At 40.2% G+C, this 17881-nt stretch overlaps 3 protein-coding genes across 10 annotated transcripts in view; 1 reads left to right on the plus strand and 2 right to left on the minus strand.

Annotated features, from left to right (window-relative positions):
• The first annotated feature begins 1970 nt into the window (after positions 1-1970).
• LOC106934250 (uncharacterized) lies at positions 1971-8383 on the plus strand. Of its 4 annotated transcripts, none has more exons than XM_088003218.1 (7): positions 1971-2151; positions 5279-5608; positions 6458-6592; positions 6682-6834; positions 7050-7090; positions 7420-7548; positions 7787-8383. In XM_088003218.1, exons 1-7 carry the CDS (start codon positions 2118-2120, stop codon positions 7931-7933), a joined length of 969 nt encoding a protein of 322 aa, XP_087859344.1. In that variant the 5' UTR covers positions 1971-2117; the 3' UTR covers positions 7934-8383. The 4 variants fall into 4 exon arrangements, with proteins under 4 accessions (XP_087859344.1, XP_087859343.1, XP_014869514.2 ...); XM_088003217.1 differs by having other exon boundaries at positions 1983-2151; positions 6455-6592; XM_015014028.2 differs by having other exon boundaries at positions 1988-2151; positions 6455-6592; positions 6727-6834.
• A 347-nt stretch (positions 8384-8730) lies between these two features.
• Positions 8731-14347, minus strand: LOC106934248 (polymeric immunoglobulin receptor-like). 5 transcript variants are annotated; one of them, XM_088003215.1, is made up of 9 exons: positions 14248-14347; positions 12814-13155; positions 12412-12735; positions 11944-11991; positions 11591-11659; positions 11278-11412; positions 10967-11059; positions 9790-9830; positions 8731-9665 (listed from the first exon to the last, which is right to left on the minus strand). In XM_088003215.1, the coding sequence occupies exons 1-9, from the start codon at positions 14285-14287 to the stop codon at positions 9540-9542; spliced, it is 1218 nt and encodes a 405-aa protein (XP_087859341.1). In that variant the 5' UTR covers positions 14288-14347; the 3' UTR covers positions 8731-9539. The 5 variants fall into 5 exon arrangements, with proteins under 5 accessions (XP_087859341.1, XP_087859340.1, XP_087859339.1 ...); XM_088003214.1 differs by having other exon boundaries at positions 11591-11662; XM_088003213.1 differs by having other exon boundaries at positions 11944-11994.
• A 1060-nt stretch (positions 14348-15407) lies between these two features.
• Positions 15408-17881, minus strand: part of LOC148152622 (polymeric immunoglobulin receptor-like) — an 8543-nt gene continuing 6069 nt past the window's right edge. The window contains exons 5-6 of the mRNA XM_088003381.1: positions 16384-16433; positions 15408-16259 (exon numbers count right to left, since the gene is read on the minus strand). Coding sequence (XP_087859507.1) covers positions 16161-16259; positions 16384-16433 — 149 coding nt within the window. The 3' untranslated portion in view covers positions 15408-16160. The remainder of the gene's footprint in view (positions 16260-16383; positions 16434-17881) is intronic.

A 17881-nucleotide genomic window follows, 5' to 3' on the forward strand; every position in this document is an offset into this window, starting at 1 on the left:
AATGACAGTATTTTAACTCTTACACAAAAAGCTCGAATTACAAAATTGTAGTTTGTCTCTTTACTAATCATCCAACATAGGCAGCCATTACTTCCTTGCAGAATGTCACAACAATTCGGTTTCTCTGGTTTTTGCAATAACTCATAAAGAACTGTCCACAAATAAAGACACCAAAACAATGTCCTGAGTGTGAGAACCGTTTTGAAATGTGCAAAAGACAGTAAATTCAAAGTGAATTCAGCAGTCCCTCAGCTGTTTCTCAGCTAGCTCAACACACGTACAAAGTCTGTTAGCATTAGCAATAATTAGTCTGCAGAAATACATCCCGTTTTCAACACAAGACTAAAACTACAAACAAAATTTGACTCAATAGTTGACTATTGATTCAATAAAATCTTCAACACTTAAAGGAAACTAATATTTATTCATCAAAAACACTTTGCTGACCTGTGATATAGAAAAACTGCGACACGTTGAGCTTCCATTAGCATCCAGCAAGGTTTGTTCTTCTTCTGTGTGCCCAACCTTCTCTATGCCACCAATGCGACGGACGCCCCCTAGCGGTTGTATGGGGCGCATTGAATAACTGAAATAACGTTAAAGAACTTAATACAGTGAGAAGGATAGAAAAGGAAAATAATGTTGGAGTGCCTATTTTTATACTTGGTGTTTCTATTTACTTTTAACTTGTTTTCACCCTCCAACAGATGTTTTTTCAATGCACGTTCAGTGATTTTTTTAAAATACCGTTTATATCCCCATATTAAGACCATGTATGTTAAATATCCATGTAAAATAAAGAACTCATCAACATGGGACCTTAAAGTATGAAAAAGTGTTAATAATAATGTATTTATTACAAATCTGTATCATACAGAGCCCACTAGGAGTTATGAGGGACATTTTTTTATTTTTCCTTGCAAATAAGTGATTTGCATTGAGAAAACAATGTGAAGGAATGCAAAAGAAAACACAAGGAAAATCCACCGGGGGCTCGCAGTGGATGATACTGTTTGGGTTAAACTGTGAGCCGGTCCCTCTGGAACCGGAAGATGTTCAGAACAAGTTCAAACCTCTGATCAGGAAACACTTTCTAAAGTGCTTCTAATGTCAGAGCAGTTTCCATGTCATTGATACAGTAAAAAAATAATTTATTAGCAAAAACATTGTTATACTGTAGGATTTTTTCCTCCTTTTTCCCTTATACATACATACTGTATCAGGTGTTCTGCTGAAACTGACCTCTCATGTTTAGACTATGAGTCACACACACACACACACACACACACACACACACACACACACGCACGCACGCACGCACGCGCACGCACGCACGCACGCACGCACACGCACGCACACGCACACACGCACGCACGCACGCGCACGCACGCACGCACGCACACACACACACACATGTTTGTCTGGCTATCTTTGTGGGGACTTTCCATTGACTTCCATTCATTTCTACAGTCTAAACCTGACCTTTACCCTTTTCCTAACCCTAACCAAAACTCAATTCACACCTTAGTCCTAACTCTGACCCCTGACCCAAAAACAGGGTTTCCCCTTGTGGGGACCAGGCTCCGGTCCCCACAAGGAGTGATTGGTCCCCACAACGTGGTATATGTCAGGAAAATCGTCCCCACCAGGTATTACAAACAAACGCACACACACACACACACGCACACACACACACACACACACACACACACACACACACACACACACACACACACACACACACACACACTCACACCAATAGGTGAGAAATGTTCAGTGCTGTGACCAAGGTCACTTCTACATGTGGTGAGGAGAATCTAACTGTCAGCCCACTGAGCCACATCTGCCCTTTAGATGTATTTTCTACAGAATGACGCCAGTGAAAGGAACCAGAAGTTACTTTAGTTCCTGCTGAGGTTCTGCTGAGGTTCTGGTGCTGAAACCCTCGTGCTGCAGCAGAGGAAGGTTCAGAGCTGTGAACGGCTGCAGGTTGAAGCGGTGAAGGACTCTGCAGACTGGAGGGATGGAGGAGAGGAAGTGTGAAGCTCTCAGACTGTCTGGGGGAGGAACTGCTGCTTTATCTGACGAGGGCTGCAGGAAACCATCACAGCTTCAGTATGACCGGCGACGCTTTGCTCTGCTTCTTCCTGTGTGAGTACTTCTTACTTTTCTTCATCTCAGACCAACAAACATCAACTTTAGGGTCGCTTTAATGCATAACTATACATATTTAGTGCTTTTTAAACTTTTTAAATAAAAAGAAGTGTTTTTACTTTGTATATTTCTCTACTCTGAAGGAGAACTCTGAAGTTGTCCAACTGAAACTGAATTTTCTGATGTCCCTCTCATGTATTTCTGATCATCTTCATTTTCGTCCCAGTAGAAGAAAATTTGAACATCTTCACTTCCTCCTCGTGTCTTTCTCTTTGAGCCGTCATCTCTGGACTCGGAGTCGTGTTGATTCATGCCAACCTTCATGATAAAACGTCAGATACTGATGGAAAACAAGCGTTGAGTTTTAGAGACGTGGAAACGTTCACCACTGACACCAGAAATCTGCTGCTTGGTTTGTTGCACCAAAATGTCCTGTTTGAACAAATAATTATAATTTTAATATGAATAATTTTATTTTTACCTGAAATCTAGTCATTGAGTCAGACGTCCTCACATGATTTCTAACCTAAAATATGAAGTTTATGTTATGATCTGAGTCTGAGTGTTTATTTTGACTATTAACTTTATTGGCATGAAATCAATCAATCAAATTTTATTTGTATAGCACATTTCAGCAGCAAGGCACTTCAAGGTGCTTTACATAATTAAAGAACAAATAAAAACAGCACGTGACATTGACAAGGTCTCCAACCTTGCAGCACCAGGTTCTGTAGAAAGAGGAATAAAAGAAATTAATAAATAGATAAAAAGTAAAGATAAAAACATCAGAAACACTGAAGACATCAAACCCACTCTAACCCTAAGCAGCTCTAACCAGGTGGGTTTTTAGTTGAGATTTAAAGGCTCTCAGTGTTTCAGCTGTTTTACAGTTTTCTGGAAGTTTGTTCCAGATTTGTGGTGCATAGAAACTGAATGCTGCTTCTCCTCGTTTGGTTCTGGTTCTGGGGATGCAGAGCAGAACCAGAACCAGAAGATCTGAGGGGTCTAGATGGTTGGTACAGCAATAACAGATCTTTAATGTATTGTGGTGCTAAACCGTTCAGTGATTTATAAACTAACAACAGTATTTTAAAGTCTATTCTTTGAGCTACAGGGAGCCAGTGTAGGGACTTTAAAACTGGTGTTATGTGCTCTATCTTCCTGGTTTTAGTCAGAACAGCAGCAGCAGCTTCTGGATCAGCTGCAGCTGGAGGATTGATTTATTAGTCAGACCTGTGAAGACGCTGCTGCAGGAATCAATGCGGCTGAAGATAAATGCATGGATGAGTTTCTCTAGATCTCACTGAGACATCAGTCCTCTAATCCTGGAGATGTTATTCAGGTGATAGAAGGCCGACTTTGTGACTGTCTTTATGTGGCTCTGAAGGTTCAGGTCAGAGGTCATCACTACTCCCAGGTTTCGGGCTGATCGCTGGTTTTCAGTTGTAATAACTGAAGCTGAGCATTGACTCTAGTTCGCTCCTCTTTAGCTCCAAAGATAATAACTTCAGTTTGTTTCTGTTCAGCTGGAGAAAGTTTTGGCACATCCACACATTGATCTGTTCTAAGCATCTGTTCAGTGATTGGATGGGGTCAAAGGTCACCTGGTGACATCGTGATGTAGAGCTGTGTATCATCCGCATAGTTATGGTAGCTGATCTTATTTCCTGTTATAACCTGAGCCAGTGGGAGCATATAAATATTGAAAAGAAGGGGTCCTGGGAGTGAACCTTGGGGTTCCCCATGTGACCTTTGACCTCTCTGATGAGAAGTTTCCGACTGAAACAAAGAAATCCCTGTTCTTTATGTAAGATTCAAACCAGCTGAGCACTGGACCGGAGAGTCCGACCCAACTCTCCAGTCGATTCAGTAAGATGTCCTGATCAACACTGAGGTCCAACAGAACCAGAACCAGCACTGTGGTTCTCCCACAGTCTGTGTTTATATGGATGTCATTGAACACTTTGACTAGGCCGTCTCTGTGCTGTGGTGAGCACGAAAACCAGACTGGAAGGAGTCAAAGCGATTCATTATCGTTAGTAAGTTGTTTGTTTAAAAACTGCCTTTTCAAAAGGCACAACACCCCTTTTAATAACTCTATATTCAGTTTTAGGTCTGTTGAATTATTGTTTTCTAAAATAAAATACCCCAGATTATCATAAAAACACAAAATCATAAGGGCAAAATGTAATTTATGTTTAAATTTTAGATCTTAGTGATTTTTAGACTCCTATCGACTCTAAATCTGAGCCTTGTTTTCTTTTTTTCTCATGTTGTTGCGGTTGGGGATGGAAAGTTTTGTTCCTCCGCAGAACGTCTCCATCTAAAGACTGACCTCTGGTGATGGAAACAGGAAGCTGGTCACACTGGTTTCTCACTCCGACACCAACTGGTTGCTGGTTTTCTCCAGACAGAGAACAAAAGTTTTATCAAGACACTCATGTAGAGTTAAACTCATAATTATTCAAACAATTTCAAATCTTTTCAGTTGACGGCCATCTTTGTTCTGACTGGACGTAATATTTATGTTTTGGAGCGACTCAAACCAGAACCTGATGAGAATAAAAGTTTTATCAGCTTGTATTTTAAATCCTTTTCCTCAAACAGAAGAAAATTAAAGGTATTATTCAGGCTGTTTATTGATGCCTTCATTACACATAGTGGACTCTTCCAAAAAGATATATATTAACAATAAATGCTGATTAAAAATTCTAACATCATTTTTCAAAAGCTCAGGTAACATTAGTGGCTCCGTGTTGTAAAGATGACTGAAACCTTTGATCTCATCAAATAAACCATCAAAATATCAAAGGAAACATGAAAAAGCTGCACAGATGTGATAAGAAAGGTTTGGTTTTTGTAATATTTCCTTTTGATTTTTGACAAGTTTTAAACATTTCTTTATTAAAATGTAGAAAAAATATTTTCACTATGAAAAAAATTTAATCTGAATATGACAGCTGGATAATTGTAGGATTCCCTGTACATGAAAAATACAGATTTAATGTGTAGTTTGTTTATAAAAGTGTTATGATGGAAACTCTGAGTTGGTCAGAGTTCATGGGTAATTGAAGCAGATCTTGTGGTTTCTCTCAGCAGACACTGATCTTGTTTTTCTCTGCAGCTCTGCAGATCTCCAGCATTCCTGCTGCAGTGAACCAGTTTACTGGATCAGCAGGAGGAGATTTCTCAGGACATTGTGGCTTTTCTTTCCCTGGAACCAGGAAGATCTTCTGCAGGGAAAACTGTGAGGAAGGAAACGTTCTGATAGAAACCACAAAGAATTCAGCTGAAAACGGACGATATGGCATTGAATACAAAGCTCATGGACCAAACATTTACAGCTTCTACGTGAAGATCTCAGGCCTGACTGAGTCTGACTCGGGTCGGTACAGATGTGGTTTGGGAGAATCCTCAGAGTCCTACCAGGATTTCACTCTCAGTGTTTCAGGATGTGAGTTTCTGCTCAAACGTTTTTATCTCTGAAGATGGATGGATGGATGGATGGATGGATGGATGGATGGATGGATGGATGGATGGATGGATGGATGGATGGATGGATGGATGGATGGATGGATGGATGGATGGATGGATACAGAAAAAACAGAAATATAATTACAAATGTCCACTACAGAGGACAATTTCTCAACTTCTAAATACTACGATAAAGTACAGTCAAAATAATTCATAGAATGTTTTAATATGCTGCTAACAGACTTATTTAGAATATGCCAACAACATTTTAAACCAAAATTTACACAATATAAAGTATTATGCACTTACTTTGTCTCTCTCCATAAAATGTGTTTGTACCGATGAAAGTCATTTTTATGAATGAGAAAAAGGTACGTACAAAAGCTCCACCCCTTCACATGTGGTATCATTGAAAAGCCCTAAATGTCCTCTGTAGATACCAAAAGGAATTAATTCAGTAGAATGCAGGGAGTGGGAGATATTCAAGTTTAGAAATGTCCTCTACAGAGGACAAAAATGAATTACTGGTAGTCACAAGGTATGTTATATATATATATATATATATATATATATATATATATATATATATATATATATATATATATATATATATATATATATATATATATAGAACCACATTTCTTTATCTGGCGCCTTTCGGGGCCATGTTAAAATAACTTAACATTAAAAAGCAAAATAAAATGTAGGGAGTAAAACCTGAAGGGATGTGTTGATCAATTAAAATGAAAATGTTATTTAAAAATATGTGATTCTCTACATAAATCTAAATCGTCTAAATCTTCCATATGTCTCTGCCATCCATCAGTAGATCAGTCAACATCCTCCGTTTCAACTCCTTCAGCCTCGACACCAACAGATTCATCGAATCTCAACTCCAGTACAGAAAGTTTCACACCTTCAGCTTTCTCTGCTTCTACCTCAGACAACACACCACCACCTGACTGTAAGTTATTCTTATAATGTTGAAATATTCCTTTAATTGTTCGTCCCTCATCTTTCCACATGCAGCTGTAATTCTGCTGCTCACCTCAGATTGTCGTGTGACACCAGAAGGTTCTCCTTCCCAATCCGCTGCAGATGTTTGGCTGTTGGTGCTTCCAGCCCTGGCCGTCATCGCCGCCCTGCTGTCTGCGATGATGATGATGGTGGTTTTCTGCAGACGAAGATCAAAGAAACCTCAAACAGGTGAGAGAACAGAAACACGTTTGTTGTCTTGCAGAATCGAGTCCTGTGGTTTTTCTGAGTGTTTCCTCTTGCATGACTTTTATCCCTCCTTGGTCTCTAAGATAAGAAACGGTTAAATGTTTCTGGATTAGAATCATTTTTATCTGGTTTTGGACTGATGTGAGTTTCTTAAATGTTTAAACTTTAACTTCGGATTGTTCTGAAATGTCTTCCAGATTCTCCTGTGGAAACCAATCAAAGTCCTGCTGCCTGTGAGGTGAGAAAATATTAAATATATTTTATTTATATGTACTGGTTCATATAGAGATCAAATGTCTCACAGCCACATGTACAAATTTATGAGGAAAACAGACTTTACCAGCAGATAAAGACATTAATCAGCATAACATGGCAATCTTAATAAAACTGAAAAATTAAAATAATGAATGAAGTCAATCTTATAAGTTTACAGTAGATAGTCTGCAGGTGGACGACAGACAGGATCAGGTCATTCAGCAAGCCAAGATGTTCCCACAAACCCTAAAATACTGCAAATGTTTAAGGAGCAAATACTTTTTCACAATAATTCATGTTTTTCTCCTGAAGACGACCAGAATCGATGATGATGATGTCAGAGAGGAAGACGGGCGGTGGAGATCTGCTGACGTGGAAATCTACTTGGCGTACATCGACGCCATCAGCAGCTCTGTGCCTGCAGCCGCTGATCAGCGCCAAGTCAGAAAAACTTTCAGCTTTTTACTTTTATCATCATAAATGTAATAAACAGCAGAACTGAACATTTTTACACCAATTAATGACACAAAACGACGACTAAACATTATATTTACTCTGTGAGGGTCTGACAGAAAAAACAATCTGAGGTTTAAAATAACATTTTATCATTTTAATAAACTGGTTACCATGGTGATTTATCAGCTGCTGGTTTGTACTGAAGCGTTTCTGCCTCTTTCAGGCTCCAGATGATGAAGATGATGAAGCTGAGGTGAATTTCTCCAGCAGACTCTTGGACTCTGCGCTCAGAGCCGGTGGAGGCGTCAGCAGTGACGTCCTCTACTCTGATATCTGCCACGACGAGCTGCTCTACTCAAACATTTTTTAATCTGCTCCCATTTATTCTGATGACGTTTTTAATGTTAAACTGAGGCACATCTGCAGGACAGTCTGGTTTTACACACAAGCTGAAGTTCTGGATACATTTCAACTGTAGGAAACATCAATTTAAAAGTCCAAACTATCAGTTTTCAGTCATTCCTTGAAGGAAATCCTCATTTATTAAATCTTACATGTGGTTGTGACACCCGTCTACCCAGGAGTTTTGTGAGTTTGTTGTTTGTCTTTCTCTTTGGATGGGCTCTACTGGAACGGATTCGTTGTTCTTCTGTACGATGATTCTGATGCACCCAAAGTCAAATCCATCTACTTTAAAAAGTCAATTTGCCAATAAAAGTGATAAAGGTATCTCCCATTTACTTATGAGATCAGCTAAATATTATTCATTTCATAAAGTAAAAACTATTAAAAGCGTATTAAAGCTGCTCCACAGAACAAACTGTCCTGCATGTTTTCGTTGTTTCATTCTTAATCACCTGACTGACGTAAATCAGCAGCTTTCTGCTGAACATGCCACCAAACGTCACCGAGCTTCTGTTTCTGATGGGAGGTGAAGCATCATGGAGGACCAATGTCTTCTTCTCCTCACCGTGTTCTCTATGAGCTCATATAAGTCACATTAGCGACATCTGCTGGATATGAAAAGTCATTGCAGGTCTTCTGAATGAAGGCTGTGGAGAGACTGAGCTCATGGTCACTCACACCTGAGGACAGTTTATAAAGACAGATCATCCTAACTGTCCCTCTGCAGGGAGCAGGGTCAAAGGTCAGACAGAGGCAGCTGAAGCCAGGAAAGTCTAGTTTATTTGTATAAAACATTTCAGCAACAGGAAGTTCAAAATGCTTTACATCATAAAAACATAATACAGTAGCTATGAAACAAGCAATAAAAAATACAAATATAATCATCCAACAAATATACAACAAATATATTGATCAATGTTCCATTTATTACTAATAAATTCAGGGATTTTAACCTTGATTTAAAGGAGCTCAGTGGTAAACACATGGATGACATTAGTCCATTAATCCTGGAAATATTCTTCAGGTGACAGAAGGCCGACTTTGGAGCTGTCTTTATGTGACTCTGAAGGTTCAGGTCAGAGGTCAGAGGTCAGCATGATCTCTAGTTCCCAGCTGTAATAACTGAAGCTGTGTTGACTCCAGATCTATAACTCTAGATTGTTCAGGCCCACAGATAACTCCAGTTTTGTTTCTGTTCAGAAAGTTTTGGCTCATCCGCACATTGATCTAATCATCTGTTCAGGGATTGGATGGTTCAGAGTCACCTGGTGACATCATAACATAGGTCTTATATTTTATTATACCCTGAGTTAGCTGGAACATGTAGATATGAATAAGACTTGGTACCACCAGGACCGAGCCCGGTGGTACCAAAGAGGTTCCTGTAACTGACTAGACCAAGTCTTGGTCCATTTTATCACAGTGACCAAGACTTGGATCCTTGGTTCAGAGAACTGATCCACAGCTTTATCAACAACTATTCAACAACATCAAGCTACATGTCAAACTCTTTATGATGCAAGAATGAGTTTTTCTAATTCAGTTTTATTCTGATTTAAGCAGAACAAGCATTATCCCTGAGGCTCAGAACCGGATTCCAGGATCGTACTTGTCTTATCTATGGTACAATAGATATGATTCTCTTCTTTGGTTACATAACTGAGGTCCTGGTAGATGGGGTTCTCAAAAGTGGATTTCTAAAAAGGAGTTAGAAACATTCATTGTTATTACACTCAGTTTCATAAAGAGATGAATAAAGTTTAAACCCTGAAATAAAAGAAGAACCTGAGGAAATGATGCAACAGGATCAGAAAAACGTACCACAGCGTTTGATCCAGCTGGACCTCCTTCGTTCTCTGCATCTGTTAAACAATAAGAAAATAAGAAACTGAAAGTTTTTAGTGTTTTTGCAATTATATAAAATAATCAAGTCAAGAATCACTTTAATCTGATTAGTTTAAAACAGTGAAGCTTTGTGATTGGTTCAGATAAAGTTAAACATCCAGATCAGTCGTCTTAAACAGACACACATGTTGCAAACTTTGTTTTTCCATTAATGCAATCGATATACCACACCAATCACTTATTGGGCCTAGTGAAAGTAAACAGTCCTTAATATCTTCAGTTGTTGGATGATCATTTATAATTGTCAGCATTTTTTCTGTTATATCAGGTACCATGTGATGGAGGAAGCAGGTTACCTTAGCTATATTTGACCAACAGGAATAAATCTTGATGCTGGTTTTATTCAGAAATCTGTAGAAGGAACTTTGGAACTACAGGTTCCCCAAGATTTCTGTCTGTGTTTTTGTTCCATACATTTTGGTTCTTTCTGATGAAAGAACTCCAGGAATGGACTTACGACTCCATCTGTTATTTTAAAACCTAAGTCTCATCAGGCAGGTATCTACAGACAATAATCAAAATTTAACTATTTGGCTCGTTTCTTCATAACCAGATGGTTCCTCGATTTGGACATTTTAGTCTAAATTACTAGTTTTATGAATAATTGCCCTAAGTAATTAATTATAGTTTTTCATAACCAAAACTAGACTTCCATGTTGGCATGACAATGACGTCCTCCGATGGACCGCAGTTTCACAAATAACAAACATGGCGTCATATGGAGTTTCTTTATTTCTTGGTTGAAATGTTAAAACGCCACTTATTGGCCCGGTATGAACCACTGGGCTTGATTCTTCTAAATAAACAGCACCATGGCACTGAGAAGGCTCAGGCTGAGTCCAGTCCAGATGTTCTCCAGTGAAGTCATGACTCCATCTCACCACCAGGTGGAGCCAGAGACCCATCGGGTTCTGACTGCTAATCTGGTCCAACAGAAAGAGGAATCTCCACTTCCTCCACATCCGTTTTTTTATCTAAGTTTCATGATGCAAAACATTTAGTTCATTCTGTTTTTAGGTAAATATCTGAGTGTTTTGCTCCTGGTCAGACTGTGGTTCCTTTAACTGAGTGCTGGTGTTAGTTGGTGTCTCACCTCTCAGAGATCGTCTCCTGCAGGAAACCAGCAGAGCTGCTGAGACCAGAACCACCATGGCAGCCAGAGTCACACCAACGATCACAGGAACATCTGCAGAGGGACAACAAGCTGGTTCACACTGAGCATGCTCAGAACCTGCTAACATTCACTGGATATCTGAGAACAGGATGCACATAAACAACCCAGAACCATCAGAACCTGGTTCTTCTACCTCTATACAAATCACGTTCTGGCTGCAGGTTATGAACAGAACCATTGAGAACATATAAATAAAGACATTATTATAAAGACTTTTACAGTTGACTCACAGAGGAAAGATTTTTCTTTGTTATCCTGAAACTGAACCGAGTCGTTACTGATTTTAAAAGATGTTCGATGTGTGAAATTTCCTGAACTGGAGTTGAATCTCTGAGTTGTTGTTGTGAGGCTGGTTGGGTTGTTTGCTGTAAAAAGTAAATAAGGTCAGAAATCAATCTGTCTTCATTTATAGAGGAACCTATAGACACAGTTACAGAAATGCTGTGCAGGTCATTAAAGCAAAGATAAAAACAACTGCAATGAAACAAATGGGAAAAAAATAAAATTTAAAAAACTATTAAAGCATGAGACTTTAAAACTGACTGAAAACATGAGCTGAAATGGAGCTGAAAGTCTGTGATGTTACTGCTGGTGTGGAGCTGGACGGGCCGACTGCTGGAAGAAAGAGAAAAGAAACAGATCAACCAATCAGCCAGTCAGTCAATCAATCAATCAACCTTTATTTATAGACGACTCCACACAGCCAAAGTGACAGAACTGCTGTACATGTCCATAAAACAAAGTATGAACAATAAGATAAATACATACAACAAAACAGGCAAACTAAAGGACAACTAATAGAGACACCAAGAAAAAAACAGGAAGTAAAAGAAAGTGAAGCATTTATGATGAAATAATCAGCCTGATCATTTCTGCTCAATTAGAGAATTTAAAACCTGAACTGGAGCTGGAGGGCTCAGCTGTTGTTGATCTGGATGGGTCGACTGCTGGAAAAAAGTGAATAAAGGTCAATCAATCAATCAATCAATCAATCAATCAATCAATCAATCAATCAATCAATCATTCAATCAATCAATCAATCTTTATTTACAGATCACTTCACAGCCAAGTAACCAAAATGCTGTTCTGATCCATAAATCATGAGCAAAAAGACAAAAACATCAACAATAAATCAGGTAAAAAGTAGAAACGGTACAGAAGCATAAATATTAAACTGGAATAAAACTGGAAAATTACCACAAATACCTGAAAATACCTCAAACATATATTTCACATGTCCAACAAAGACAGAAATTAAAGGACGTAGAGGTGAGAAAAACAACAGAACGTATCTGATAAACTCAAAGGTTTGTGAAACTACAAAGTTTCTAAAGTACAGAAGATTTAATTCAGTAAAAACTCACCATCAGTGACGGTGATGCTGAAGTCTCTGTCTAGATCTGATCGAATCGCTCTGTCCAGTTTACATCGGTACCGACCGGAGTCAGACTGGGTCAGCTGTGTGATGGTCACCAACACAACGGCTGCATTTCGTCTTTTATCATATTCAATGCTGTACCTGCCTCTGTCAGCTCTGACTCCATCAGTCTGAACAAGAACTTCATCTTTTCCACATCCTCCTCTGCAGAACAGCCGTTTCCTTCCAGAGTCTTCAAAGGAACAGGCGACTGTCAGAGAGCTGCCAGCGTCTCTGTGGAGGTCAGGAACTTTGTTTCCATCCAGCAGAGCTGATAGAATAATCACCAATCAATAATCATCAGTTACTTAACGATTTACAGTTAAACGTTTCCACATCAGAGACTCACCGTCTACAACAACCAGCCTGAAGTCCTGGAATGAAGCTGATGATGACGAGTCGCTCAAACCACATCGGTACCGACCGGCATCGGACCGGGTCAGCTCTGAGATGCCCACAGACAGAACCGAGAATGTTTTGGAAGCTTGTCTAACATATTCAGTTCTGTATCGTCCGATCTGAGCTGCGTCATCACTCGTTCTGATCAGGATGTTTCCTCCTTCACAGGTTTCCCTGCAGAAGATCTTCCAGGCTCCATATGAGAAAGAGACACATGGAATCAAGATGTCTTCCCCACAAACTCCATATTGTGTCAGAACTTCAAAAGTTCTCATGTCTCCGACCTGCAGGGCTGCAGAAAATAATGCATTACTGAAGGTTGTTGCTGTTCCGACTCAGCAGGTTAGTCTGAGGAAGTAAAAAAAAAATCCTACTGATGCAGAAGAAGAAGAAAGCTGTTAAGGAAACAATGAGGAGCTGAGAGCTGCGCATCCATCAACAGGAAGAAGATGGAGGACCAGCTGCAGCATACGGTTTGAAAATGTTCTTCAAGTGACAAAAGGCCGACTTTGTATCTGTCTTTATGTGACTCTGAAGGTTCAGGTTAGAGTCCATCACCACAGTGACACCCAGTGGCCATACCACGGTACTGAGCACATTATGGAACTCCAATAAGTCGTGTTCTTTATGTTAAAGGCATCTGTTTTGTTTCTAAAATAACTTTTATGATGTCAGCAAAAAGCTGCAGTGAGGCGAAGTCGAACAGTTAAAGCAGACGGGCGGACACAGAGCATGTAGATAATCATCAGTTAGATTCACTAAGTGAGAAACTTTCTTTGCTCAGGGAGCTCTGTGAAGGACTTAGCTTTGTATAAATTAAGATTAGCATTTTGGATCGTTCTAAACGTAAATTTTACTCCAAATGTTCAAATCTGCAGAAAAATCAACATTATATTTACTGATAGGAAGTGAAATTATTATATCTACTTCTGAAAGCTCATAAAAGGGTTTTGAGAATAACTTTGCGGCTTTACGTTTAAGGAACTTCTATGTTTACATGTTTACTCTTAAATTTTGTCTGAATAATAGATTTGAATTAATGATATTCAAGAATCAGATAATTACATTTAACTGGAAGCTTTAAAGGGATTAAATGTTTTCCACCAGATGTGTTCTCTCTGGGCGTATCGTGCAGAGGTCAGAGCGGCCGCCCCGATACGCAGGCCGTCCTGAGTTCGACTCCCATCCTCTGTTCCTTTAAATGTTTTCTAAATGATTTATCTCTTTATTGTTCCATGAGAGTATTTTTCTTATTTTGCCAGATGTTTGGGTTGTTCAAAGTTTGAATTCTTTATCCATTAACATTTTACAGTCGTGTGTTTAATTACCAGTTAATAACTGAGAAGAAATCCTTCTAAATAATATAAAAAGGTGATTTACTCACAGAGGAAGACGAGGCAGAGCAAAGACAGACCGGCGGCCATGATGGTTTCCTGCTGCTGTGTCTCCCAGCTGATGATCAAACCCGTCACTCCTCCGCTCTCCTCCCCTCGGGGTGCTGGCTGCTCGTTTCCTCTACACCAACACTGACCACAGAAACTCTTCAGTCAAATGTTGAAGCTGACATTTTTCTGCTGTAAACATTTTTGCATCATTGATGTTTCATTATATTTGTTTCTTTATATTTATTATATTATAGAGATTGCTCCGTGTTTCACTGATACGATCAGTAACTATTTTCTGTGTTTTTTCTTTGCTGTGGTCAGTTTCCATTTCTCTTTTGTACAAACATTTTAAAGAAGCAGTTTTTGAGACATGAACCACTTTTCTGTGACTTTACTGGTCTCTGCAGCAGAGTTTCTCTTTGAGCGGCTGCATCAGATCAGTGGATCCTGAAACACAGAACTCATCAGACAAACAGAAAGCTACGCTGCAGAGAGGAGACTCAGGGTCGGAGGTCAGCCCTGTATGCCTCTTTTTACCCTGTGGGGTTCCCCTCCTCTCACCAAATGACAGGCAGCAGCTACACTGATGTAGCTTTGTGGTCCTGTGGTTACAAATCAAAGCATTAACTCAACAGTTGTTATCAAGTATTCATGCTCAGTTTGGTGAAAATTAGGCCTGAGCTTTTTCATTTTTCCAAAACTTCTGAGCTAAAATTGTCATGATCCGTGTTTCTGTGTGTTTATTTTGAGTTTTTTCTGTGTGGTCCTGTTCCCTGTGAGTCTCCGTCTCGGCGTCTTCCCCGTTGATTGTTCCCAGGTGTGTCTCCCCTGTGTGTATTTAGTCCCACCCGTTGTCTGTGTTCTTCGTCGGGTCCTTGTCTTACGTTCGTCTTTGTCTGTGTCAGTCTGTTAGTCGTCACAGTTGAACTGGTTAAGTCTTGTGTCGGCATCAGCTCTAGTTTTCAGTCCTCTGTGTATCAGTGCTACCGGTAATTAGCTGCGTGCTAACCTCTCTGCCGTGCCGCCACTTTTCATCATAACCTGGGTCTCACCACCACCAACCACCACATCTCATGACAAATGCTCATTATTGGACCAAATTATAGAAAAAGAGAAATAAATGCAAGGTGCATCACTTATGCAAAAAGAAATGATCCCGTTACATTTCTGCTGTTTATTCAGCACATATTTTGAGCTTCTTAGTAAAGTTTTTAGTCATCTGTGGATGACCTACAGAACCGTGAACACACTCCCATGATGAACGAAGCTGACAGTGAGACAAACAAAAACTAAATGAAAAAACGTTTTTCTCACTGACATCAAGCAAAGAAACAAAATATGTTTTTATGTAACTTCAGCACATTAAGCTGATTCCAGGGTAAATGCTTACGTCAGAGTTAAAGCTAGTTGTGGCTCCGGCCGGGTGCTGGTGCTGAAAATGTCTGGTAGAACCAAAACAAATGAACTATTTTAAAATCTGTCCAGATGCAGATCAAAGGTTTTCCTGATCAAACATTAAAACTGGAGCAAAGTTTCATGAGTTCTTCAGAGATGATTTGATTCACAATCATTATCTGAAATGATGTCAAGTGAAAACATTATGGAGAAAACCAGCCCAGTGCAGCTCCAGCGTTCTGCAGCCTCCAGCCGGTCCAAACCCACCATGAGACCACAGAGCGGTTCTGATGGCTCAGGTCAGTCCACTGGACCACAGAGACAGAGCCTCCAAGTACAACTCCTACACTGGATTGTCTTAAACTCCAGCTTTCTGGAAACTCCAGCTCTACATCTAAAATTATTTGGCTTTAAGTTGCTTTATTCAAAACTTTATTGTTCATTTTCAGTTTTCTTCAGATTTCAGGTGAAAAACTTTTAATTCCTGAGGCTCAGAAACAGAATTCAGGATCTTATTTCAGTTCTCCAGAGTGCAGTAGATCTGGTTCTGGTCTCTGGTGGCGGGGCTGAGGTTCTGGTAGAAACCTTTCGGAGTGGATGTATCATTGGTGGTTCGCTGAAAGGAAGACAAACATTCACTGTGGTAACCATGGAAACTCAGCAGCATAAAGAGAGGACTAAATATGTGAGCAAACATCAAACCGCTTTATGATTATTACTGAAACATTTATTAAACTTACCTCAGAGTTTGATCCAGATGAACTTCCTCTGCTCTCTGGTTTTACAGCAACTGTAAAACAAATTACAGTTATGAGGCTGAAAGTTATCAAGTCAGGAATAATTTTAATCTGATTCTTTAAAATAGTGAAGCTCTGATTGGTTCAGGTAAATCTGCAGAACGTAAACATCCAGATCAGTCTGTTTAGAAGAAATAGATTTTGTTTCTCAGACACCGTCAGCATGTCGAAGAGCCCATCGTGGTTTGGGCTCACAGAGTCTCTCTTTTCATCACATTACAAAAACATCAATCAGGTTATTTTGGATCTGAAATAACGGGCCACGGTTTCAATCAGAGGATAATAATAGTACTAAAATAGGCCCTGATTGGATAATTGGGCGGATCGGGTCCAGTCCAGATGTTCTCCAGTCCAGATGTTCTCCAGCCCAGATGTTCTCCAGCCCAGATGTTCTCCAGCCCAGATGTTCTCCAGTCCAGATGTTCTCCAGCCCAGATGTTCTCCAGCCCAGATGTTCTCCAGTCCAGATGTTCTCTAGTCCAGATGTTCTCCAGTCAAGATGTTCTCCAGCCCAGATGTTCTCCAGTCCAGATGTTCTCCAGTCCAGATGTTCTCCAGTCCAGATGTTCTCCAGCCCAGATGTTCTCCAGCCCAGATGTTCTCCAGTCCAGATGTTCTCCAGTCCAGATGTTCTCTAGTCCAGATGTTCTCCAGCCCAGATGTTCTCCAGCCCAGATGTTCTCCAGCCCAGATGTTCTCCAGTCCAGATGTTCTCCAGCCCAGATGTTCTCCAGCCCAGATGTTCTCCAGTCCAGATGTTCTCCAGCCCAGATGTTCTCCAGCCCAGATGTTCTCCAGCCCAGATGTTCTCCAGTCCAGATGTTCTCCAGCCCAGATGTTCTCCAGTCCAGATGTTCTCCAGCCCAGATGTTTTCCAGTCCAGATGTTCTCCAGCCCAGATGTTCTCATCCCCGCTGATCTGCTGTCCTGTGACGTCAGGCTCTGTTTTCCACTGACGCTGAACCGTTTTCACTTCCTGTCCTGCCAGTTTCAGTCAGCTGGTTCTGCTGGATCCACTCAGCCTCTTTATGTGGCGTAAAAGTAAAACTGCGTTTCAGAAAAAGAGCGTCGTAGCCACAGTAATGCATGGTGGTGGCAGTGTGGTGGTCTGGGCTGTTTAGCTGCTTCAGGAAGTCTTTCTGTGGTAAATGAAATCATGAACACTGAAGGAGAAAGTCGGGCCATCTGTTGGTGACCTCAAGCTGAAACCGACCAGAAGAACGACCCAAAACACCAGCAGGTCCACCTCTGGACGGCTGAAGGAAAACTACATGAAGACGCTGCAGTGGCCTAGTCAAAGCCTTAAAAAGCTGCTCCAATGAGGCTGAAATAGAACAAAATTCCTCCACAGATGGAAACAAACTCACTGCATGGGATCAAAACGTTTGGTTGACCATGTAGGTTTGGGTGTTTCTACCTTTAAAACTGCATTTTGTTTTTA

Source organism: Poecilia mexicana, unplaced genomic scaffold, assembly GCF_051168715.1.
Source record: "Poecilia mexicana isolate PSO_F unplaced genomic scaffold, ASM5116871v1 scaffold_23, whole genome shotgun sequence".
NCBI classification, from domain to species: Eukaryota; Metazoa; Chordata; class Actinopteri; order Cyprinodontiformes; family Poeciliidae; genus Poecilia; species Poecilia mexicana.